General features: G+C 41.4%; 1 protein-coding gene and 1 long non-coding RNA gene across 3 annotated transcripts; both read left to right on the top strand.

The window, feature by feature from the left end:
- Positions 1 to 12,681: 12,681 nt before the first annotated feature.
- On the top strand, positions 12,682 to 15,540 carry LOC146566593 (uncharacterized). The gene is made up of 4 exons (XR_014893798.1): positions 12,682 to 12,745; positions 12,955 to 13,060; positions 14,750 to 14,820; positions 14,921 to 15,540. It is a non-coding gene; the product is annotated as an uncharacterized LOC146566593 (long non-coding RNA).
- A 26-nt stretch (positions 15,541 to 15,566) lies between these two features.
- Positions 15,567 to 18,737, top strand: LOC146566592 (uncharacterized). Of its 2 annotated transcripts, none has more exons than XM_085286150.1 (4): positions 15,567 to 16,886; positions 17,185 to 17,343; positions 17,425 to 17,478; positions 17,908 to 18,737. In XM_085286150.1, the coding sequence occupies exons 1-4, from the start codon at positions 15,677 to 15,679 to the stop codon at positions 18,153 to 18,155; spliced, it is 1,671 nt and encodes a 556-aa protein (XP_085142276.1). In that variant the 5' UTR covers positions 15,567 to 15,676; the 3' UTR covers positions 18,156 to 18,737. The 2 variants fall into 2 exon arrangements, with proteins under 2 accessions (XP_085142276.1, XP_085142275.1); XM_085286149.1 differs by having other exon boundaries at positions 17,422 to 17,478.
- Positions 18,738 to 26,413: the final 7,676 nt, after the last annotated feature.

Here is a 26,413-nt window from a genome sequence, read left to right as displayed (position 1 = left end):
AGTGGAAAGCCCCCCCCCCCCCCCCCCACACACACACACACACACACACATGCAAATTAAAGACAGAAGCACAGGCCTGCCCAGTACAGTTGCAAGAAGAGCACTTGGTCTAATCTTTGTGCCATCTTTTCTTTGTTGCAGGATCTTGATGAAGAAATGCCTCAGCAAGGCTCAGAAGCCATGCATTCTTCTTCAGTGCAAGATTTTGAAGAGGTAACATTGACCTAGGACAGATTTTAATGAATGTTTCTCATGCACGATGTGTACCTTACGCTATTTGCCGATAGTGAAATGGTCTATTCATCCTCTTGAGTGATGCATTTTTAGTAACTGTCAGATTACTGTTCTTTTGTCTTCATTCTCTATCTGTTACACACGAAGACTGAGACCAGCCAGATTCAGAAGACTGTGAGCTGCCTAAAGCCGCAACCAAACAGCTTTCCAAACAATGATCTGGACCTGAAACATCCAGAGCCTGAAAGGGTAAATATAATCCAGTGTACCAATTAATGAACTAATAATTTAATCTATCATCATTCTTTATGGATGCTGTGTGTGTGTGTGTTTGGCAGTCACCTGGGTGTGATGTGATTTACATGGACCGTGGCTTGTAGGTCCTTTTCATTGTTTCAAAGTGCAAGTCTGGATAACATCTGAGTGTGTGTGTGTGTGTGTGTGTGTGTGTGTTAACCACCCAAATGTGACTTAGGAGGACCACACTGTTATTGGGGGACTCCGTCAAAGTTTGCTTCATGGTGACATCACTCTGGTTTTAGGAGGGGTCTTCTCGTATGTCTTGACAGTTTGACCTACAGCATGCAGAGCTGACTGCATGTGCTTTGTTTCTATGTTGAAATTTTTTGAAACTCAGGCTTGAACATTAAGATAGATAGTACTATACAACTTCTTAACTTGTTTTAGGCACTTTTTACTGCTGTAATGCATGGGCTCTCTCTGGCTGTGTACTCTGGCTTCTTCCCACAGTCCAAAGATGTAGCTTATGGGGTTAGGTTAACTGGTGATTCAAAACTGCCCTTTGGTGTGAATGCAAATGCTTGTCCTTCCATGTTAGACTGGCGATCTGTCCAGGTTGTACTGCCCTATGGTAGCTGGTATAGGCCCCAAAACTGCTACCCCACAATCCTGATAAGGATAAGTGGAAGAGGATGGATGATTGCAAAGGAATCAGTTGTTAATTATTGTAGCCAGTATTTTTTTCAGAAGAAAACATTTCTTGAGTGGAAAGCCCCCCCCCCCCCACACACACACACACACACACACACATGCAAATTAAAGACAGAAGCACAGGACTGCCCAGTACAGTTGCAAGAAGAGCACTTGGTCTAATCTTTGTGCCATCTTTTCTTTGTTGCAGGATCTTGATGAAGAAATGCCTCAGCAAGGCTCAGAAGCCATGCATTCTTCTTCAGTGCAAGATTTTGAAGAGGTAACATTGACCTAGGACAGATTTTAATGAATGTTTCTCATGCACGATGTGTACCTTACGCTATTTGCCGATAGTGAAATGGTCTATTCATCCTCTTGAGTGATGCATTTTTAGTAACTGTCAGATTACTGTTCTTTTGTCTTCATTCTCTATCTGTTACACACGAAGACTGAGACCAGCCAGATTCAGAAGACTGTGAGCTGCCTAAAGCCGCAACCAAACAGCTTTCCAAACAATGATCTGGACCTGAAACATCCAGAGCCTGAAAGGGTAAATATAATCCAGTGTACCACTTAATGAACTAATAATTTAATCTATCATCATTCTTTATGGATGCTGTGTGTGTGTGTGTTTGGCAGTCACCTGGGTGTGATGTGATTTACATGGACCGTGGCTTGTAGGTCCTTTTCATTGTTTCAAAGTGCAAGTCTGGATAACATCTGAGTGTGTGTGTGTGTGTTAACCACCCAAATGTGACTTAGGAGGACTACACTGTTATTGGGGGACTCCGTCAAAGTTTGCTTCATGGTGACATCACTCTGGTTTTAGGAGGGGTCTTCTCGTATGTCTTGACAGTTTGACCTACAGCATGCAGAGCTGACTGCATGTGCTTTGTTTCTATGTTGAAATTTTTTGAAACTCAGGCTTGAACATTAAGATAGATAGTACTATACAACTTCTTAACTTGTTTTAGGCACTTTTTACTGCTGTAATGCATGGGCTCTCTCTGGCTGTGTACTCTGGCTTCTTCCCACAGTCCAAAGATGTAGCTTATGGGGTTAGGTTAACTGGTGATTCAAAACTGCCCTTTGGTGTGAATGCAAATGCTTGTCCTTCCATGTTAGACTGGCGATCTGTCCAGGTTGTACTGCCCTATGGTAGCTGGTATAGGCCCCAAAACTGCTACCCCACAATCCTGATAAGGATAAGTGGAAGAGGATGGATGATTGCAAAGGAATCAGTTGTTAATTATTGTAGCCAGTATTTTTTTCAGAAGAAAACATTTCTTGAGTGGAAAGCCCCCCCCCCCCCCCCACACACACACACACACACACATGCAAATTAAAGACAGAAGCACAGGACTGCCCAGTACAGTTGCAAGAAGAGCACTTGGTCTAATCTTTGTGCCATCTTTTCTTTGTTGCAGGATCTTGATGAAGAAATGCCTCAGCAAGGCTCAGAAGCCATGCATTCTTCTTCAGTGCAAGATTTTGAAGAGGTAACATTGACCTAGGACAGATTTTAATGAATGTTTCTCATGCACGATGTGTACCTTACGCTATTTGCCGATAGTGAAATGGTCTATTCATCCTCTTGAGTGATGCATTTTTAGTAACTGTCAGATTACTGTTCTTTTGTCTTCATTCTCTATCTGTTACACACGAAGACTGAGACCAGCCAGATTCAGAAGACTGTGAGCTGCCTAAAGCCGCAACCAAACAGCTTTCCAAACAATGATCTGGACCTGAAACATCCAGAGCCTGAAAGGGTAAATATAATCCAGTGTACCACTTAATGAACTAATAATTTAATCTATCATCATTCTTTATGGATGCTGTGTGTGTGTGTGTTTGGCAGTCACCTGGGTGTGATGTGATTTACATGGACCGTGGCTTGTAGGTCCTTTTCATTGTTTCAAAGTGCAAGTCTGGATAACATCTGAGTGTGTGTGTGTGTGTGTTAACCACCCAAATGTGACTTAGGAGGACCACACTGTTATTGGGGGACTCCGTCAAAGTTTGCTTCATGGTGACATCACTCTGGTTTTAGGAGGGGTCTTCTCGTATGTCTTGACAGTTTGACCTACAGCATGCAGAGCTGACTGCATGTGCTTTGTTTCTATGTTGAAATTTTTTGAAACTCAGGCTTGAACATTAAGATAGATAGTACTATACAACTTCTTAACTTGTTTTAGGCACTTTTTACTGCTGTAATGCATGGGCTCTCTCTGGCTGTGTACTCTGGCTTCTTCCCACAGTCCAAAGATGTAGCTTATGGGGTTAGGTTAACTGGTGATTCAAAACTGCCCTTTGGTGTGAATGCAAATGCTTGTCCTTCCATGTTAGACTGGCGATCTGTCCAGGTTGTACTGCCCTATGGTAGCTGGTATAGGCCCCAAAACTGCTACCCCACAATCCTGATAAGGATAAGTGGAAGAGGATGGATGATTGCAAAGGAATCAGTTGTTAATTATTGTAGCCAGTATTTTTTTCAGAAGAAAACATTTCTTGAGTGGAAAGCCCCCCCCCCCCCCCCCCCACACACACACACACACACACACATGCAAATTAAAGACAGAAGCACAGGACTGCCCAGTACAGTTGCAAGAAGAGCACTTGGTCTAATCTTTGTGCCATCTTTTCTTTGTTGCAGGATCTTGATGAAGAAATGCCTCAGCAAGGCTCAGAAGCCATGCATTCTTCTTCAGTGCAAGATTTTGAAGAGGTAACATTGACCTAGGACAGATTTTAATGAATGTTTCTCATGCACGATGTGTACCTTACGCTATTTGCCGATAGTGAAATGGTCTATTCATCCTCTTGAGTGATGCATTTTTAGTAACTGTCAGATTACTGTTCTTTTGTCTTCATTCTCTATCTGTTACACACGAAGACTGAGACCAGCCAGATTCAGAAGACTGTGAGCTGCCTAAAGCCGCAACCAAACAGCTTTCCAAACAATGATCTGGACCTGAAACATCCAGAGCCTGAAAGGGTAAATATAATCCAGTGTACCACTTAATGAACTAATAATTTAATCTATCATCATTCTTTATGGATGCTGTGTGTGTGTTTGTGTTTGGCAGTCACCTGGGTGTGATGTGATTTACATGGACTGTGGCTTGTAGGTCCTTTTCATTGTTTCAAAGTGCAAGTCTGGATAACATCTGAGTGTGTGTGTGTGTGTTAACCACCCAAATGTGACTTAGGAGGACCACACTGTTATTGGGAGACTCCGTCAAAGTTTGCTTCATGGTGACATCACTCTGGTTTTAGGAGGGGTCTTCTCGTATTTCTTGACAGTTTGACCTACAGCATGCAGAACTGACTACATGTGCTTTGTTTCTATGTGGTTTGAAACTCAGGCTTGAACATTAAGATAGATAGTACTATACAACTTAACTTGTTTTAGGCACTTTTTACTGCTGGTAGTGCATGGGCTCTCTCGCTGTGTACTCTGGCTTCTTCCCACAGTCCAAAGATGTAGCTTATGGGGTTAGGTTAACTGGTGATTCAAAACTGCCCTTTGGTGTGAATGCAAATGCTTGTCCTTCCATGTTAGACTGGTGATCTGTCCAGGTTGTACTGCCCTATGGTAGCTGGTATAGGCCCCAAAACTGCTACCCCACAATCCTGATAAGGATAAGTGGAAGAGGATGGATGATTGCAAAGGAATCAGTTGTTAACTATTGTAGCCAGTATTTTTTTCAGAAGAAAACATTTCTTGAGTGGAAAGCCCCCCCCCCCACACACACACACACACACACACACATGCAAATTAAAGACAGAAGCACAGGCCTGCCCAGTACAGTTGCAAGAAGAGCACTTGGTCTAATCTTTGTGCCATCTTTTCTTTGTTGCAGGATCTTGATGAAGAAATGCCTCAGCAAGGCTCAGAAGCCATGCATTCTTCTTCAGTGCAAGATTTTGAAGAGGTAACATTGACCTAGGACAGATTTTAATGAATGTTTCTCATGCACGATGTGTACCTTACGCTATTTGCCGATAGTGAAATGGTCTATTCATCCTCTTGAGTGATGCATTTTTAGTAACTGTCAGATTACTGTTCTTTTGTCTTCATTCTCTATCTGTTACACACGAAGACTGAGACCAGCCAGATTCAGAAGACTGTGAGCTGCCTAAAGCCGCAACCAAACAGCTTTCCAAACAATGATCTGGACCTGAAACATCCAGAGCCTGAAAGGGTAAATATAATCCAGTGTACCAATTAATGAACTAATAATTTAATCTATCATCATTCTTTATGGATGCTGTGTGTGTGTGTGTTTGGCAGTCACCTGGGTGTGATGTGATTTACATGGACCGTGGCTTGTAGGTCCTTTTCATTGTTTCAAAGTGCAAGTCTGGATAACATCTGAGTGTGTGTGTGTGTGTGTTAACCACCCAAATGTGACTTAGGAGGACCACACTGTTATTGGGGGACTCCGTCAAAGTTTGCTTCATGGTGACATCACTCTGGTTTTAGGAGGGGTCTTCTCGTATGTCTTGACAGTTTGACCTACAGCATGCAGAGCTGACTGCATGTGCTTTGTTTCTATGTTGAAATTTTTTGAAACTCAGGCTTGAACATTAAGATAGATAGTACTATACAACTTCTTAACTTGTTTTAGGCACTTTTTACTGCTGTAATGCATGGGCTCTCTCTGGCTGTGTACTCTGGCTTCTTCCCACAGTCCAAAGATGTAGCTTATGGGGTTAGGTTAACTGGTGATTCAAAACTGCCCTTTGGTGTGAATGCAAATGCTTGTCCTTCCATGTTAGACTGGTGATCTGTCCAGGTTGTACTGCCCTATGGTAGCTGGTATAGGCCCCAAAACTGCTACCCCACAATCCTGATAAGGATAAGTGGAAGAGGATGGATGATTGCAAAGGAATCAGTTGTTAACTATTGTAGCCAGTATTTTTTTCAGAAGAAAACATTTCTTGAGTGGAAAGCCCCCCCCCACACACACACACACACACACACACACATGCAAATTAAAGACAGAAGCACAGGCCTGCCCAGTACAGTTGCAAGAAGAGCACTTGGTCTAATCTTTGTGCCATCTTTTCTTTGTTGCAGGATCTTGATGAAGAAATGCCTCAGCAAGGCTCAGAAGCCATGCATTCTTCTTCAGTGCAAGATTTTGAAGAGGTAACATTGACCTAGGACAGATTTTAATGAATGTTTCTCATGCACGATGTGTACCTTACGCTATTTGCCGATAGTGAAATGGTCTATTCATCCTCTTGAGTGATGCATTTTTAGTAACTGTCAGATTACTGTTCTTTTGTCTTCATTCTCTATCTGTTACACACGAAGACTGAGACCAGCCAGATTCAGAAGACTGTGAGCTGCCTAAAGCCGCAACCAAACAGCTTTCCAAACAATGATCTGGACCTGAAACATCCAGAGCCTGAAAGGGTAAATATAATCCAGTGTACCAATTAATGAACTAATAATTTAATCTATCATCATTCTTTATGGATGCTGTGTGTGTGTGTGTTTGGCAGTCACCTGGGTGTGATGTGATTTACATGGACCGTGGCTTGTAGGTCCTTTTCATTGTTTCAAAGTGCAAGTCTGGATAACATCTGAGTGTGTGTGTGTGTGTGTGTGTGTGTGTGTTAACCACCCAAATGTGACTTAGGAGGACCACACTGTTATTGGGGGACTCCGTCAAAGTTTGCTTCATGGTGACATCACTCTGGTTTTAGGAGGGGTCTTCTCGTATGTCTTGACAGTTTGACCTACAGCATGCAGAGCTGACTGCATGTGCTTTGTTTCTATGTTGAAATTTTTTGAAACTCAGGCTTGAACATTAAGATAGATAGTACTATACAACTTCTTAACTTGTTTTAGGCACTTTTTACTGCTGTAATGCATGGGCTCTCTCTGGCTGTGTACTCTGGCTTCTTCCCACAGTCCAAAGATGTAGCTTATGGGGTTAGGTTAACTGGTGATTCAAAACTGCCCTTTGGTGTGAATGCAAATGCTTGTCCTTCCATGTTAGACTGGCGATCTGTCCAGGTTGTACTGCCCTATGGTAGCTGGTATAGGCCCCAAAACTGCTACCCCACAATCCTGATAAGGATAAGTGGAAGAGGATGGATGATTGCAAAGGAATCAGTTGTTAATTATTGTAGCCAGTATTTTTTTCAGAAGAAAACATTTCTTGAGTGGAAAGCCCCCCCCCCCCCCCACACACACACACACACACACACATGCAAATTAAAGACAGAAGCACAGGACTGCCCAGTACAGTTGCAAGAAGAGCACTTGGTCTAATCTTTGTGCCATCTTTTCTTTGTTGCAGGATCTTGATGAAGAAATGCCTCAGCAAGGCTCAGAAGCCATGCATTCTTCTTCAGTGCAAGATTTTGAAGAGGTAACATTGACCTAGGACAGATTTTAATGAATGTTTCTCATGCACGATGTGTACCTTACGCTATTTGCCGATAGTGAAATGGTCTATTCATCCTCTTGAGTGATGCATTTTTAGTAACTGTCAGATTACTGTTCTTTTGTCTTCATTCTCTATCTGTTACACACGAAGACTGAGACCAGCCAGATTCAGAAGACTGTGAGCTGCCTAAAGCCGCAACCAAACAGCTTTCCAAACAATGATCTGGACCTGAAACATCCAGAGCCTGAAAGGGTAAATATAATCCAGTGTACCAATTAATGAACTAATAATTTAATCTATCATCATTCTTTATGGATGCTGTGTGTGTGTGTGTTTGGCAGTCACCTGGGTGTGATGTGATTTACATGGACCGTGGCTTGTAGGTCCTTTTCATTGTTTCAAAGTGCAAGTCTGGATAACATCTGAGTGTGTGTGTGTGTGTGTGTGTGTGTGTGTGTGTGTTAACCACCCAAATGTGACTTAGGAGGACCACACTGTTATTGGGGGACTCCGTCAAAGTTTGCTTCATGGTGACATCACTCTGGTTTTAGGAGGGGTCTTCTCGTATGTCTTGACAGTTTGACCTACAGCATGCAGAGCTGACTGCATGTGCTTTGTTTCTATGTTGAAATTTTTTGAAACTCAGGCTTGAACATTAAGATAGATAGTACTATACAACTTCTTAACTTGTTTTAGGCACTTTTTACTGCTGTAATGCATGGGCTCTCTCTGGCTGTGTACTCTGGCTTCTTCCCACAGTCCAAAGATGTAGCTTATGGGGTTAGGTTAACTGGTGATTCAAAACTGCCCTTTGGTGTGAATGCAAATGCTTGTCCTTCCATGTTAGACTGGCGATCTGTCCAGGTTGTACTGCCCTATGGTAGCTGGTATAGGCCCCAAAACTGCTACCCCACAATCCTGATAAGGATAAGTGGAAGAGGATGGATGATTGCAAAGGAATCAGTTGTTAATTATTGTAGCCAGTATTTTTTTCAGAAGAAAACATTTCTTGAGTGGAAAGCCCCCCCCCCCCCCCCCCCCCCACACACACACACACACACATGCAAATTAAAGACAGAAGCACAGGACTGCCCAGTACAGTTGCAAGAAGAGCACTTGGTCTAATCTTTGTGCCATCTTTTCTTTGTTGCAGGATCTTGATGAAGAAATGCCTCAGCAAGGCTCAGAAGCCATGCATTCTTCTTCAGTGCAAGATTTTGAAGAGGTAACATTGACCTAGGACAGATTTTAATGAATGTTTCTCATGCACGATGTGTACCTTACGCTATTTGCCGATAGTGAAATGGTCTATTCATCCTCTTGAGTGATGCATTTTTAGTAACTGTCAGATTACTGTTCTTTTGTCTTCATTCTCTATCTGTTACACACGAAGACTGAGACCAGCCAGATTCAGAAGACTGTGAGCTGCCTAAAGCCGCAACCAAACAGCTTTCCAAACAATGATCTGGACCTGAAACATCCAGAGCCTGAAAGGGTAAATATAATCCAGTGTACCACTTAATGAACTAATAATTTAATCTATCATCATTCTTTATGGATGCTGTGTGTGTGTGTGTTTGGCAGTCACCTGGGTGTGATGTGATTTACATGGACCGTGGCTTGTAGGTCCTTTTCATTGTTTCAAAGTGCAAGTCTGGATAACATCTGAGTGTGTGTGTGTGTGTGTTAACCACCCAAATGTGACTTAGGAGGACCACACTGTTATTGGGGGACTCCGTCAAAGTTTGCTTCATGGTGACATCACTCTGGTTTTAGGAGGGGTCTTCTCGTATGTCTTGACAGTTTGACCTACAGCATGCAGAGCTGACTGCATGTGCTTTGTTTCTATGTTGAAATTTTTTGAAACTCAGGCTTGAACATTAAGATAGATAGTACTATACAACTTCTTAACTTGTTTTAGGCACTTTTTACTGCTGTAATGCATGGGCTCTCTCTGGCTGTGTACTCTGGCTTCTTCCCACAGTCCAAAGATGTAGCTTATGGGGTTAGGTTAACTGGTGATTCAAAACTGCCCTTTGGTGTGAATGCAAATGCTTGTCCTTCCATGTTAGACTGGCGATCTGTCCAGGTTGTACTGCCCTATGGTAGCTGGTATAGGCCCCAAAACTGCTACCCCACAATCCTGATAAGGATAAGTGGAAGAGGATGGATGATTGCAAAGGAATCAGTTGTTAATTATTGTAGCCAGTATTTTTTTCAGAAGAAAACATTTCTTGAGTGGAAAGCCCCCCCCCCCCCCCCCCCCCCACACACACACACACACACATGCAAATTAAAGACAGAAGCACAGGACTGCCCAGTACAGTTGCAAGAAGAGCACTTGGTCTAATCTTTGTGCCATCTTTTCTTTGTTGCAGGATCTTGATGAAGAAATGCCTCAGCAAGGCTCAGAAGCCATGCATTCTTCTTCAGTGCAAGATTTTGAAGAGGTAACATTGACCTAGGACAGATTTTAATGAATGTTTCTCATGCACGATGTGTACCTTACGCTATTTGCCGATAGTGAAATGGTCTATTCATCCTCTTGAGTGATGCATTTTTAGTAACTGTCAGATTACTGTTCTTTTGTCTTCATTCTCTATCTGTTACACACGAAGACTGAGACCAGCCAGATTCAGAAGACTGTGAGCTGCCTAAAGCCGCAACCAAACAGCTTTCCAAACAATGATCTGGACCTGAAACATCCAGAGCCTGAAAGGGTAAATATAATCCAGTGTACCACTTAATGAACTAATAATTTAATCTATCATCATTCTTTATGGATGCTGTGTGTGTGTGTGTTTGGCAGTCACCTGGGTGTGATGTGATTTACATGGACCGTGGCTTGTAGGTCCTTTTCATTGTTTCAAAGTGCAAGTCTGGATAACATCTGAGTGTGTGTGTGTGTGTTAACCACCCAAATGTGACTTAGGAGGACTACACTGTTATTGGGGGACTCCGTCAAAGTTTGCTTCATGGTGACATCACTCTGGTTTTAGGAGGGGTCTTCTCGTATGTCTTGACAGTTTGACCTACAGCATGCAGAGCTGACTGCATGTGCTTTGTTTCTATGTTGAAATTTTTTGAAACTCAGGCTTGAACATTAAGATAGATAGTACTATACAACTTCTTAACTTGTTTTAGGCACTTTTTACTGCTGTAATGCATGGGCTCTCTCTGGCTGTGTACTCTGGCTTCTTCCCACAGTCCAAAGATGTAGCTTATGGGGTTAGGTTAACTGGTGATTCAAAACTGCCCTTTGGTGTGAATGCAAATGCTTGTCCTTCCATGTTAGACTGGCGATCTGTCCAGGTTGTACTGCCCTATGGTAGCTGGTATAGGCCCCAAAACTGCTACCCCACAATCCTGATAAGGATAAGTGGAAGAGGATGGATGATTGCAAAGGAATCAGTTGTTAATTATTGTAGCCAGTATTTTTTTCAGAAGAAAACATTTCTTGAGTGGAAAGCCCCCCCCCCCCCCCCACACACACACACACACACACATGCAAATTAAAGACAGAAGCACAGGACTGCCCAGTACAGTTGCAAGAAGAGCACTTGGTCTAATCTTTGTGCCATCTTTTCTTTGTTGCAGGATCTTGATGAAGAAATGCCTCAGCAAGGCTCAGAAGCCATGCATTCTTCTTCAGTGCAAGATTTTGAAGAGGTAACATTGACCTAGGACAGATTTTAATGAATGTTTCTCATGCACGATGTGTACCTTACGCTATTTGCCGATAGTGAAATGGTCTATTCATCCTCTTGAGTGATGCATTTTTAGTAACTGTCAGATTACTGTTCTTTTGTCTTCATTCTCTATCTGTTACACACGAAGACTGAGACCAGCCAGATTCAGAAGACTGTGAGCTGCCTAAAGCCGCAACCAAACAGCTTTCCAAACAATGATCTGGACCTGAAACATCCAGAGCCTGAAAGGGTAAATATAATCCAGTGTACCAATTAATGAACTAATAATTTAATCTATCATCATTCTTTATGGATGCTGTGTGTGTGTGTGTTTGGCAGTCACCTGGGTGTGATGTGATTTACATGGACCGTGGCTTGTAGGTCCTTTTCATTGTTTCAAAGTGCAAGTCTGGATAACATCTGAGTGTGTGTGTGTGTGTGTGTGTGTTAACCACCCAAATGTGACTTAGGAGGACCACACTGTTATTGGGGGACTCCGTCAAAGTTTGCTTCATGGTGACATCACTCTGGTTTTAGGAGGGGTCTTCTCGTATGTCTTGACAGTTTGACCTACAGCATGCAGAGCTGACTGCATGTGCTTTGTTTCTATGTTGAAATTTTTTGAAACTCAGGCTTGAACATTAAGATAGATAGTACTATACAACTTCTTAACTTGTTTTAGGCACTTTTTACTGCTGTAATGCATGGGCTCTCTCTGGCTGTGTACTCTGGCTTCTTCCCACAGTCCAAAGATGTAGCTTATGGGGTTAGGTTAACTGGTGATTCAAAACTGCCCTTTGGTGTGAATGCAAATGCTTGTCCTTCCATGTTAGACTGGTGATCTGTCCAGGTTGTACTGCCCTATGGTAGCTGGTATAGGCCCCAAAACTGCTACCCCACAATCCTGATAAGGATAAGTGGAAGAGGATGGATGATTGCAAAGGAATCAGTTGTTAACTATTGTAGCCAGTATTTTTTTCAGAAGAAAACATTTCTTGAGTGGAAAGCCCCCCCCCCCCCCCCCCCCCACACACACACACACACACACATGCAAATTAAAGACAGAAGCACAGGACTGCCCAGTACAGTTGCAAGAAGAGCACTTGGTCTAATCTTTGTGCCATCTTTTCTTTGTTGCAGGATCTTGATGAAGAAATGCCTCAGCAAGGCTCAGAAGCCATGCATTCTTCTTCAGTGCAAGATTTTGAAGAGGTAACATTGACCTAGGACAGATTTTAATGAATGTTTCTCATGCACGATGTGTACCTTACGCTATTTGCCAATAGTGAAATGGTCTATTCATCCTCTTGAGTGATGCATTTTTAGTAACTGTCAGATTACTGTTCTTTTGTCTTCATTCTCTATCTGTTACACACGAAGACTGAGACCAGCCAGATTCAGAAGACTGTGAGCTGCCTAAAGCCACAACCAAACAGCTTTCCAAACAATGATCTGGACCTGAAACATCCAGAGCCTGAAAGGGTAAATATAATCCAGTGTACCACTTAATGAACTAATAATTTAATCTATCATCATTCTTTATGGATGCTGTGTGTGTGTGTGTTTGGCAGTCACCTGGGTGTGATGTGATTTACATGGACGAAGTTTATTAGTTGATATCTGCAACTGAATTGAAAACACACCTTTCCAACTGTCCAAAACAAATAAATGTTGCAATATTTTGCTAACAGTGTCACAATCATCGTCTGGTGTGCACAACAATATCATCTTTGGACAAGTGCATTCAGTGTGTGGGACCGGTTTCCTCCCTCAAGTGGCTTGGCTTTAAGTGCAAAGGTGAGACATTTAGTGAATAGGTACAGTGTATAGTAAAAAGCATTAATAGAGTTCAACAAGTTAAGACGTGCTGAAATGAACACTGCTCCCTTTTTAATTAATGGGTGGTCACGTCTAATTAAAGAAATGCAGTATTACCTCATTGGTGCAGGACCTTGTAAAAATGGTATACTTGGGATTGTCCTCAATTCCCCATTCCATAACATAAACTGCTCAAAATAATAAAGGGAACACTTAAACAATGCGATGTTACTCCAAGTCAGTCACACTTCTGTGAAATCAAACTGTTCACTTAGGAAGTAACACTGACAACCAGTTTCACATGCTGTTTTGCAAATAGAGTAGACAACAAGTGGAAATTATAGTCAATTCACCATAATAAAGGACTGGTTCTGCAGGTGGTGACCACAGACCACTTCTCAGCACCTATGCTTTCTGGCTGATGTTATGGTCACTTTTGAATGCTGGCGGTGATTTCATTTTAGTGGTAGCATGAGACAGTCTACAACCCACACAAGGGGCTCAGGTAGTGCAGCTCATCTAGCGTAGCACATCAATGTGAGCTGTGGCAAGAAGGTTTGCTGTGTCTGTTAGTGTAGTGTCCAGAGCATGGAGGTGCTACCTGGATGTGGAGTAGGCCATAGGAGGGCAACAACCCAGCAGCAGGACCGCTACCTCCACCTTTGTGCAAGGAGGAACAAGAGGAGCCCTGCAAAATGACCTCAAACAGGCCACAAATGTGCATCTGTCTGCTCAAATGGTCAGAAACTGACTTCATGAGGGTGACTTGAGGGTCCAGCATCCACAGGTGGGGATTGAGCTTGCAGTCCAACACCATGCAGGATGTTTGGCATTTGCCAGAAAACACAAAGTTTGGCAACTTCAGCACGGGCACCCTATGCTCCTCACAGCTGAAAGGAGGTTCAAACTGAGCACGTGACAGTCTGGAGATGCCGTGGGGAATGTTCTGCTGCCTGCAACATCCTCCAGCATGATCATATTGGCAGTGGGTCAGTAATGGTGAGGGGTGGCATTTCTGTGCCTGCCAGAGAGCCTGACTGTCATTGGGTAACAAGATGAGGTCCTCGGACCCTTTGTGAGACCACATGCTGGTGCATTTGGCCCTGGGGTCCACCTAATGCGAGACGACACTGGGCCTCATGTGGCTGGAGTATGTCAGCAGTTCCTCCATGACAAAGGCATTGATGCTATGGACTGGCCCGCCTGTTCCCCAGACCTGAATCCAATTGAGCACATCTGGGACATCATGTCTCACTCCATCCACCACAAACTGTCCAGGGGTTGGCAGATGCTTTAGTCCAGGTCTTGGAGGAGATCCTTCAGGAGACCATCCGCCACCTCATCCCGAGCATGCCCAGGCATTGTAGGGAAGTCGTACAGGCATCTGGAGGCCACACACATTCAACTACACACTTTCATGCCACTCAACTACCTAAAGAACAAAGTATTTAATAAGAATAATTCCTTCATTCACATCTGGGATGTCCTTTTTTGGGGGGGGGAGGGGGATTAGCAGTGTATGTGTAGTCATTAAAATATCCTTAATGTGAACAGTTTTGGTTTTTTTTGTTTTTTCAGCATTTGACATTACTGCAATGCTTTGACAAAAAACTACTTCACTTAAATAGAACTGCAAAGCTAAATTAAGTCTATCAAAATGTGTTTCAGTTTGTTTAGGGGTCTGGCACAAATCTTGCCTTGCAAAATTGGCAAATCAGAATTGCCACCAGTCAACACAGGTGTGTATCCCATTCATATTTGGCTTGACTTTTTTTCAGTTTATTTTTTACCTGTCTAAAGTATTGATCAATTAAAAAAACTTTTGTTCTTACATTCCAGAAAGAAGAAATTTCTGAATATTCAGGGGAGGATGGATTGCCACATTCAGTTCTGGATCAAATATCAAGCGATGATGATGGCAACCACAGCATATCAGAAGAAGAATATGTGCCAGATTCAGAGTCATATGATGAAGATTCAGATGAAGACATCTCATTATTGCCAAGCACATCAAAAGGTCTGCTATGCCAAGATGACATCTCCAAAGCGCATGAACAATCAGATTCAACGAATTTAATCCACAACTTGACAAAGGACAAGCCACAAGATAAAAGTGAGCTTTGCGAAACTGAATCAGAAAAAATGACTTTAAGTAAAAGAAATTACTGCTATTTTTGTGGCAAACCACAAGCTAAAATTTCCCGCCACCTGAAAACGCACAAAACGGCTCCTGATGTTGTGCATGCATTTTCCCTGCCTAGAGACTCAAACGAGCGTAAAAGTCTGTTAGAGAAATTGAGAAATAAGGGAAATTTTAAGCATAATGCTGCAGTTTTGCATGGTGGAGTGGGACCACTGAAAGTGAAGAGAAGACCCAAGATTAAAGCAGTAGAGGGAAAGTTTGCTCATTGCTTTTATTGTCAAGGGATGTATGTTCGCAAGGATCTTTGGAGACATGTCCGCAGATGTCCGAACAAACCAAAAGATGACACGGATAAAGAACCTGGAAGAACCAAAGTACTCGGCCTGGCTTTAACTCTGGAGTCTCAGTGTTATCCGCAGGTGTCAAGTGGAGTCTGGAAGGTTCTTGCTGTTATGAAACAAGATGAGATTGCCTCAGCTGTGCGAAATGACTTTACTGTTATTCAGTTTGCCCAGTCCCTCTACAATAAACATGGACAAGACCCTACAAAGTATGATTATATACGACAGAAGCTTCGTGAAGCGGGACGTTTGTTGTTGTGTCTGCGCACAGAATTCTCAGTGCATAACATGGAAGAAGCTATTAAGCCTGCTAATTTCCAGAGAGTTGTGCAAGCAGTAAAGAAAGTTTCAGGTTTTGATGAAGAGACACTGTCATACAAAACTCCAAGCCTTGCGCTGAAACTGGGACATACACTGCATAAAATGTCTGACATTATCCATTGTCGTGCCCTCATGACAGAGGATGAAGCCCTAATCAAGTCCACTGATGCGTTCAAGAAGTTGTATGTCTCCAAATGGTCTGAGATGGTGTCTCACCGTGCCTTGAACACATTGAGTGAGGCAAAGTTTAACAAGCCATCAACATTGCCCTTTACAGAAGATGTTCGGATTCTCCATCACTACCTTCAAAAATCTGCAGAAAGTGCCTTTTGCAGCTTGGAGAACGAAGCCACAGCTCAGAATTATGCCCAACTTGCACAAGTTACACTCTCACAAATCATTGTGTTCAACCGAAGACGTTCTGGAGAGGTTTCAAAGATGCGCCTCAAAAGTTTTCTTGAAAGAGACAAAACAGCACTCCACACAGATGTTGCCATGGGGCTCTCAGAAATGGAACAGAGACTCTGTAACTATTTCTGTAGAATAGAAATAATGGGAAAAAGGGACAGAAATGTTCCAGTTCTGCTAACACCAAGCATGCTGGATGCTCTGTCACTACTGGTTAGTAGGAGGCCTGACTGTGGTATTTGTGCCACTAATATCTACCTCTTTGCAAGACCCCGATCAATGAGTCATTACAGAGGAATGGACTCCTTGCGTGTTCATGCACACCAGTGTGGAGCAAAGCAGCCTGAGTATCTAAGATCGACACAGCTCAGAAAACATGTTGCCACACTCTCACAAGTCCTTAATTTGAAAAACAACGAACTTGATCAGGTTGCAGATTTCCTGGGTCATGATATCCGCGTTCACCGCGAATTCTACAGATTACCAGTTCCCACAACACAGCTGGCCAAGATTTCCAAACTGCTTTTAACACTGGAAAAAGGACAACTTTCCCAGATCCAGGGGAAATCACTGGATGAGATCAAAATAGAAGGTTTGTATTGAAAGGAGCAAATATTAGGGCAGTAGTTGAATATTATGCTTTATCAACCGAATTAAAACCTAAAAGCACAGACCATTCTGTTAAATGTCCATGATTTAAGGTTCTTGAAGTCTATTGTTTCATCACTTTGCAACATTTGGCAAACTGCAGAGTGGTGGCCTTAAATAGTAAAACTATGTACTATAATTTCCAGTATTTGTTCTGTATTTTGTCATATCTCGTTGTTAATGTGAGGTTTTTGGGGGGTTTGTGTTTGGTTTTTTGGGGGGGTTTTCCCACAATTTCTCAGATGAAATTGCATTAAGTGATGCTGAAACAAAGGACAGTGAGAGTGAATCAGATGATGATGACACAGCACTCACAATGTTGGCGTGTGGCACCAGTGAGCCTGTACATGCAGTAGCTGATTCCACAAACACAGCGCAGCTCCAAGACACTGTAGATTGTGGTAAGTTACCACTAGCTTGGTTTCTGTGGATAAAATGTTTGTTACAAATATTAAAACTTAATCAAATTGTGTAATCAGCAGATGAAGGACCACTCACAATGCCTGCAGCAAGTGAGACTGCTGCTCCCTCTGAAGGTAAGGGGTGCAGTTGGTTCTCTAAGCTTATTATTGTTTCATCACTTTGCAACATATGGCAAACTGCAGAGTGGTGGCAAAAAGTCACTTGGATGAGTGACAAAATGTTTCTCCCACTGAAAACGCTACGTCCAGATTAACAGAATCAACGTTTTGGGATTTACTTACCTGGATGATTGAGCATGCATCAAGAGACTTTTATTCAACTTTTTATTCAGTCTTTTATTCACAGCGGAACACTAAATGTCTCATTTTAGAAATTTGATAAATTTTCAAAGAGAATTTTAGCTCGTTTTGATATTGATGGTAGCAACACATTTCAGAAGTTAGTACAGGGTAGCATCCATTCTTTTAACCACCAAATGTTTTTTGTTTTTTTTGTTTGGTTTTTTGTTTGTTTTAACTACTACTACTTTATATATCTTCCAGAGAAAAATGCTGCTCAATCCCACAATTCCCGAAGAGCTCCCAAAAACATGTGGTCCAAGGCTGAGGTTGCTGCAGTGATGAGGCATTTTAAAGACCACATAAACGAAGGGAAACTAGCCACCAAAAATGAATGCAGTCATTGCAAATTGGTAGAAGATCCGGTGTTGGCAGGAAGAACAGTTCAAAACATAAGAGATTTTGTAAGAAACAGAGGATTAACTGCAAAAAGGCAGAAAAAAATGAACTAAAATAACTGTTTAGAGAGCTGTGGTTTTACATCTTGGTCAGATTGCCAATTGTTGTTAACACTGATGTTCTGTTTAAAGAAAAAAAAGTTCTTGTTAAATACAGAAGTAGTTTGTATTTCATAATTTTTACATTTAATTTATTTAGGGTTTTTTTTGACGGGTTATATTTAAAATAAAAAATTATAAATGCATATTTTCTCCCCTTAATATTTACCTTTAAACTATTAAAATTCATTTTAAATGTTTTTAATTTTTCTGTTTTCTATATTTTTATATTTCTGTGGGAAGCGTGGGCATTTTTGTCCATAGATTTCTTTTTTATTTATGGTTAAAATTAATGTTCAGATCCAAGAACACTAATAAAATGATGTTCCAGTAATCCTGTGTCCTGTCAGATGTGTATTCATGGTAATGATGAGCTATTTACATATTACATCATTGTCCCTTTAAAGACCCAATATTGTTTTTTTTGGACCTCATAAAACACATTGTTGTCAAGTGGACAATGTCTCCAGAAAACACAATAGAGTCTGGTTGGTGTGTATCAGTGTATCTAGACTTCTATAGGGAGTGTATGAGGTCTGAAGTGACCCAAATTTTTTTCAGATTTTTTCGAACACTTTAACCTCGCTCCCTTGGCTCTAAGTCCTTTCAAAAGGGTAGTCCACTTAAACCACCACCGGGCGGATTGACGTAGTATAGTCCCGCCATACCACATAGACCCGTATGTGTGTGTGTGTGTGTGTGTGTATGTATATGTGTGTGTGATTGTATGAACATAAGTCAACATACTTAAAATGTAATTTCTTTTCCTTTTCCAGCAGTCTCAGTTCCCCCAGCTTTCACTGCAATCCTCAAAGCCCTTCTGGACACATTGGGAAACCTCTTCCTTACCGCCACTGTAACAAACAAAAGTCACAGTTCTATTACTTTTATCAGAGTTAAAATAAAAATATGATTTATGTTAGCTGGCTTCATTTAGCAAACAGATATTTCTGTTTATACAGATACAGATATTAATACAGATATATTTTACGCATAATTTTACCTCTTTTTTTCCTAGATGGGAAGTCTATCCAGTTCACATTACAGTAATGCCAACACCCCTTTTGGTCGTCTCTCCTTACCCTCCAGCATTCATAAATCTGTTGACCTTCTTTGTCTGAGACCAACCACTACGATGCATCATCACCTATTTGTATTGGTAACTTACTTTACAACCTATTTTAATGGTTGCAAAGTAAGTTACTTGTGCTGTATGCAATTTTAGATACACAGAAAGTCTTCACTTACTATATATGGCTGTCATAGTGTCCTTATCAAGGGCAGTTCTTCACTCTGCGCCGATGTCCGTTTTGTTCTGTCCTCCTATAAAAAGCATGAACATTTGAGTGTTTGACTAGTTTTAGATTTCCAAAAATTTGATATTTGTACAACTAAACATTTGAACTACAATTATATGCTATTGAGAGATACTTTTATGGGTACTTTTTGGTAAAGCAACTGGTGACAGAGAAGTAGGCTTTTTAAAGTACTATTAGCTAACCATTTGAACTGACTTTCAAAGCTGTTCACCTTTTAAATTGCTGTGGATCAAAACCTCCAGTGGGAAGGCGGCCATTAGAAGAACACGCACCATTGAACCTGAAAATAACAAAAACAAACAAAAAACAGAACAATATATAAGAGTCCGGTAGGGTAATAAATCTCTTCTGAAGCAATATAGTTCATTTTGGGTGAAAAACAAAACATTCCTCTAACATATATATATACTGACATCAGCAATCAACATCATGATTGTAATTATTTCCTTTTTAGTACATCTACTGCTGTGTGCATGTGTCAAGCACTACGACTGTATCTATGCATATAAATTCACGATATATATCGTGCAAAAATTTTTTGTTATAGTCAAAATAGGCAAACAAACAAAGGCATTCAATCAGAGGTGAGAAATTAATTGGGAATATCAATTATAGGTGAACTATTCTTTACCTACTAGCAATCAAGCTTCTTTAACCAAGAAGCTTGAAATATTTGAATGTAAAATAAAATAAATAAATAAATAATAATAAAAATAACATGATGTAATTAAAATGCACAACTTACATTAAGGAAATCTGCATTTGTATCCACAGGCTAAAAGTAAAACAGTAAATGTGTTAGTAATAGTACAGGTATTTGTAAAAAAAAAAAAAAAAAAGAGGCAGTAACTGTGACTCTTCTAGTGGGATGCTAAATGCAGAGATTTATATTTACAGTATAATACTGCATGTACAGGTAGCTGTGTTGTGAACTGTAACTGAATATTAGAGAATCTCAGAGAAATTAAATGTATTTATTTTTTGAATTTATCAATCATAAAACTGTCTGTTTTGAAGGCCTGTTACGATAACGACTTTTTGTTGGTCGGTATATTGCCCCATAAACAATTGTGACAAGTTATGTTATTGTCATTTTAAGACCATTTTATGTCTTTGAATGTATAATCATAATATAACACCATAATAATGCAAGATCTACACACTTTCAATTAACAAACCAACATCTAATTCTTAAAGTATTTAGATCATGGAAATTAGGAATCAAAATATTAGATACCTTAAAAACTTGAATAAATAGGAAATTTTCTAACAAATAGAAAACAATGTTATTTAATGTTATTGTTTTGTTATCATTATATTTTATTTTTGTAAATATAATGGCAGATAAATTACATCATCAACAATTATTGAGGTCATGTACATGTATTGTGTTAAGTCGATATATCGATTATTGTGATAGGCCTACTGTTTTGGTATCATAACGAGCTTGTCAAACATGCATGACAACTAAACAATGTCTAAGCAGTAGTATTGGTCTGAATGACAACAAACATAACTAGTGTTTTGGAAAATCTGTTAGAAAAGTTATTTCAATAATTATGATTAGCATGTGACACAGACACTGCATAAAAAACTACAACAACAAATACTTACTTTAGCAAACTGCACAAAAACAACAACAGCAACAACATTAATGACAATGACAAACAAAATTACTTACATTTATGTAAATCTCACATCAGGAAGATCTGCATTCGATTTCATGGGCTGAAATAAATAGGCAGAAACATTACTGCTAAAAAAAAAAAACCAAAAACTCTAAAAAGCCTAAAAATGATTTAAAAAGCAAGGAAATGTGGAACATTGTAATTAGCGAACATTAATAAAGCATAACTGTGCTTTGTTTCTAACCTTGGTAAGTACTCTGTAGCCAGAAGGAGAGGTGGGATTTCTGTGAAAGCCAAATTAAATGTGAATAGGCTTTGATAGTTATTGAGAAGGCAGAATAATAAGAAAAGGCAAAAGTACGTCACAATATAATTAATTAAGTTACATATTTTGATTACCAAATTATGGAAGCGTGGAGCTGCCACCCAGGCAAAAGAAAAATAGAGCTATATCACGTTATAACGTGAAATGTTTATTGTTCTAACATTATCCTTTTCATATTTGTATAATATAATATCACATTATTATAATATACATAATTGTCACGTTCGCACAATATTGTACGGACGTGATAATTATGTACATTTTTCGTACAATGTTATTCAAACATGTTGTTCAAACATGAAAAGTATATTGTATAAACATGATAGTATCAGAATCACAATCAGAATCAGAATACTTTATTGATCCCTGGGGGAAAATATTTTTTGTTACAGTGCTCCATTTTAAACCAACATTAAGACAAGACAGACAATACGCTAACTAAGAATAGTACAATATATACATATATATACATACATACATACATAAGTCACTTATAAATAAATATTTGGAAAAGAAACATGTGTAGTTGTAGCAGCAAACAGTGTGTTAAGTGGATGCGTTGTACAGGGAGATGGCCACAGGCAGGAATGATTTCCTGTGTCGTTCAGTGGTGCTTTTCGGTAATCTCAGTCTCTCACTGAACGAGCTCCTGTGACTGACCAGCATGTCATGGAGTGGGTGGGAGGTGTTATCCAACATTGTCTTTATCTTGGACAGCATCCGCCTCTCCGACACCACCTTGAGGGAGTCCAGCTCCATCCCCACAACATTGCTGGCCTTACGGATCAGTTTATTAAGTCTGTTGGCATCTGCGACCCTCAGCCTGCTCCCCCAGCATGCAACAGCATAGAGGATCGCACTGGCCACCACAGACTCATAGAAAATCCTCAGCATTTTCTGGCAGATGTTGAAGGACCTCAGTCGCCTCAAAAAATAGAGACGACTCTGGCCCTTCCTGTAAAGTGCTGTGGTGTTTTTAGCCCAGTCCAGTTTATTGTCAATGTGTACTCCAAGGTATTTATAGTCCTCCACAATGTCAACACTGACCCCCTGGATTGAAACAGGGGTCAAGTGTTTCCTGGTCTTCCTGAAGTCCACGATCAGTTCCTTGGTCTTTGCCACGTTGAGCTGCAGATGATTCTGCTCACACCACGTGACAAAGGAGTCGACCACAGCCCGGTACTCTGTCTCATCATCCCTGCTGATGCATCCAACCACCGCAGAGTCATCAGAAAACTTCTGAAGATGGCAGGTCTCTGTGCAGTGGCTGAAGTCTGTGGTGTAGAGGGTGAAGAGGAAGGGGGAGAGGACAGTCCCCTGTGGTGCCCCTGTGTTGCTAATCACCTTGTCAGACACACACTGTGGGAGACGTACATATTGTGGTCTTCCTGTCAGGTAATCAACAATCCAGGACACCAGAGAAGCATCCACCTGCATCGCTGCTAACTTATCACCCAGGAGGGTCGGCCTGATGGTGTTGAAAGCACTGGAAAAGTCAAAAAACATGACCCTCACAGTGCTCGCCGGCTGGTCCAGATGGGTGTAGACACGATTGAGCAGGTAGATGATGGCGTCCTCTGTTCCGAGACGAGGCTGATAAGCGAACTGAAGGGGATCCAGATGTGGTCTTACTATGGGTCGCAGCTGGTCCAGGATGAGCCTTTCCAGGGTCTTCATGATGTGGGAGGTCAGTGCCATGGGCCTGTAATCCTGGGGGCCACTGGGACGAGGCGTCTTTGGTACAGGGACGAGGCATGATGTCTTCCACATCACCGGGACCCTCTGCAGACTCAGACTCAGCATAAACAGTTTATGATGTCCTCGGCGTGAGGCTCACAGAGTGTTTCCCATTCGGTCACCTCGAAACAGCCCTGTAGTTCCGCTATTGCCTCCTCTGACCACCTCCTGACAGTCCTGGTGGTCACAGTTTCCCTCCTCACAATTGGCACATAGCGGGGGGTGAGGTGAATCAGGTTATGATCTGACCTACCAAGTGGGGGGAGGGAGGAGGAGCTGTATGCATCCTTGACGTTAGCATACAGTAAGTCTAAAGTTTTCTCTCCCCTGGTGGGACAGTCCACATATTGTTTGAATGTTGGTAGTGTATTGTCCAGTGATACATGGTTGAAGTCACCCGAGATCACAATAAAGGCACTCGGGTGCTGAGTCTGTAGCCGAGCTATGGCAGAGTGGATAGTGTCACATGCAGCTGTGGGGTTAGCAGAGGGGGGAACATAAACAGCCACCAAGATGACGTGAGAGAATTCCCTGGGTAAATAATACGGCCTGAGTCCAACAGCACACAGTTCAGTGTCCGGGCAACAAATCCTTTCTTTGATTGTTATGTTGGCAGGGTTACACCACCGGTTGTTAACTAAAACAGCAAGCCCACCTCCTTTACGCTTACCGCTAGCGATGCTGTCCCTGTCCGCCCGAACAGTGTGGAAGCCTTCCACGGAAGCATTCTCATCGGGAATGACCTGGTGCAGCCATGATTCGGTGAAACACATCAGGCTACACTCTCGGTATTCCCTCTGACTCCGTACCAGTGCTGAGAGCTCGTCGATTTTAATTGCCAACGATCGCACATTTCCCATCACGATAGACGGCAGACACGGTTTAAACCTCCTCCTCGCTTCGAGCCTCCGCTGTCTCACCGTCACCTTTTTTCTTCTCTTCTGTCCTTGACCTCTGCATCCCCGATGTGTTTTCCTCCAAATTTCAGCTGGTACTTCTGCGGGCACTTCTGCGGGCCTGGCCAGCGAGCCGGCCGGCATCAGGGCGATCAGCTGATCTCTGGAGTAAACAGTCCGTGCGTGTAGGAGATGTGCCGCGGTCCCGTTCCATGATAAAAGTAACAGTTCCACGGCCACCAGAAGAACAAAAACTCTCTCAATCCACATGATTGAGTAAGAGATAGAAAACGGAGGAAAATACAAGTCAGAAAAAAAAAAGAATACGTAAGAAAAAAGAGCTAAACTAAGAGAAAAGCAGGAGCGACTGTAACAGGCTGCACGCTGGTTGGCGCATGCGCACTTGTCCTATATATATATTATATTATTGTATAGTATATTGTTAGAACGATAAACTTTTCACGTTACGATATACTTATATTTCTCTTTTGCCTGGGTGGCAGCTCTACGCTTCCATTCCAAATAAGCGAGAATAAAGTAATATTATATGGGAAAAGGCACCTGCTAGCTTGATGATGGAGGCTTCTTAGACTGGCCACCCGCCTTGGCTTCTTGTCGCCACTCCACGAAATAAAGGTCCGTTTCCTCCATGCCGGCTAATTATTCATCCTCATTAAAATCTCGTATATGTTCAGTTGGCAGAATAGAGAATTTTACATCTTCCAACCACTTAATTAACGCGAACATAATCGGCTTGTTTCTTCCCGTCTCCTGTATCCGGCCGTTCCTCTCGCTGTCGGATTTCGCGCCTCAGAGACGTCGTTATTTTTCAAAAAAAAGAAAGAAAGAAAGAAAGAAAGAAACAGCAACAACAACAGTTTTTGCACGTTCATTGCACATTTGTGGGAATGTTTAAATATTTAATTTTTATTAATTACTTTTCATTATATCTTTATTTTTTAAACCACCATGGCAATGCGCATGCGCATACACTCTTTCACGCAAAGGGCTTTGGAGTTGACGTAATGTCGTAATGCATTGTGGGAGTGCAGCACCATCTTGGCAGGCCACGAATCAAAACAAGATTGCTACGAACCATTCTGAAATGTAGCTCAAAAGAAAATGACAGTATAGAGACAGATTGTGTCCAGATGCAAAGAGACGGTACTTGATTGTTGAAATGTGGACCCGTATGAAATATAGCCGTGGAGTAGAAACCCTGAAGACCAAACCACTATTGACTTAGCATGATCTACTCTCGTACCTTGTCTGTGGAGTCAGAGCATACACGGTGCACCAATTTCGCAATTATAAATCTCTGGAGGCGCACATCCAATTCTCCAAGGACTGGGTACAAGATTTGGCTATTTTTAAGCCTCCACGTTGTGATTACGCCGTCATTCAAGCAAAGGTAAGTCAGCTTGAGTACTGCGAGTAAAATGCGTTTGATTCCCCCCAACATTCAAATTAGTGCTAGCAAAAATTCATTCGTGAGGGGGAAATTACAGTGAGAACATGTAGAGGCTCTGTTAGAGGGATAACATAGTGAGTTCAGTGCATTGATGTGACATTGTCCTGAAGGATTTAGTTATTCTTTATGGTTAAAGAAATTGCCCAAATTAATTCATATTTATTATAAATAATCCTAATTACACATCTTGCTTCCTTGTTTGTGTCCTGTGTCACTAAAAATACATTCTGTTTTAGTTTTATACCTTGATTAATGACCTGCAGAATCTCCTTGTCATATTAGGTGTCCATAATTGTCACTTAAAGTCGAACTTTATGTTTTCTCCCTCTTGAAAGTGATTACATCCTTGCATTACATACTTTAGGTTCATTTTTTGCTGATAGGTTTCTAAAAAGAAACATGCAGATTTAGAATATAACATGCAGCGTTCTATAGATGGATACATAAAAACACTTTATTTGTTACATTTATGATAAATGGATTTTAAAGTAAATAAAACACATTTGGGTCGGCCTTGGCTTATTAAAGTTCTTGTCTTTAAATGAACTTTGTCTGTGTGTGTTTTAGGTCCTGCACTCTTAAAGACTGAATTGCAGCATTGCAGCCACAGGTCATTTTGAGCATCACAGGGAAGGTTGAAGCCACCCGCTGCAGCTGTATGGCTAGAGTCGTGGAGACTTGCAGCCATGTCACTGCTCTTCTGTTTAATGTAGAAGCAACAGTGAGGATCTGTGGCACAAGGACTGTTACAGATGAACCTGCATACTGGGTTTTGCTGGGTAATATGACCAAGATACAGCCAGAGGTTGGCCATAAGATAGACTTCTCCTCTTCAGC

This window comes from Mchenga conophoros, linkage group LG9 (assembly GCF_057382185.1).
Source record: "Mchenga conophoros isolate Kocher_MC1m ecotype Shallow Benthic linkage group LG9, M_conophoros_male_GT1.1, whole genome shotgun sequence".
Taxonomy (NCBI): Eukaryota; Metazoa; Chordata; class Actinopteri; order Cichliformes; family Cichlidae; genus Mchenga; species Mchenga conophoros.
This window is presented reverse-complemented; position numbering and strand designations above follow the sequence as displayed.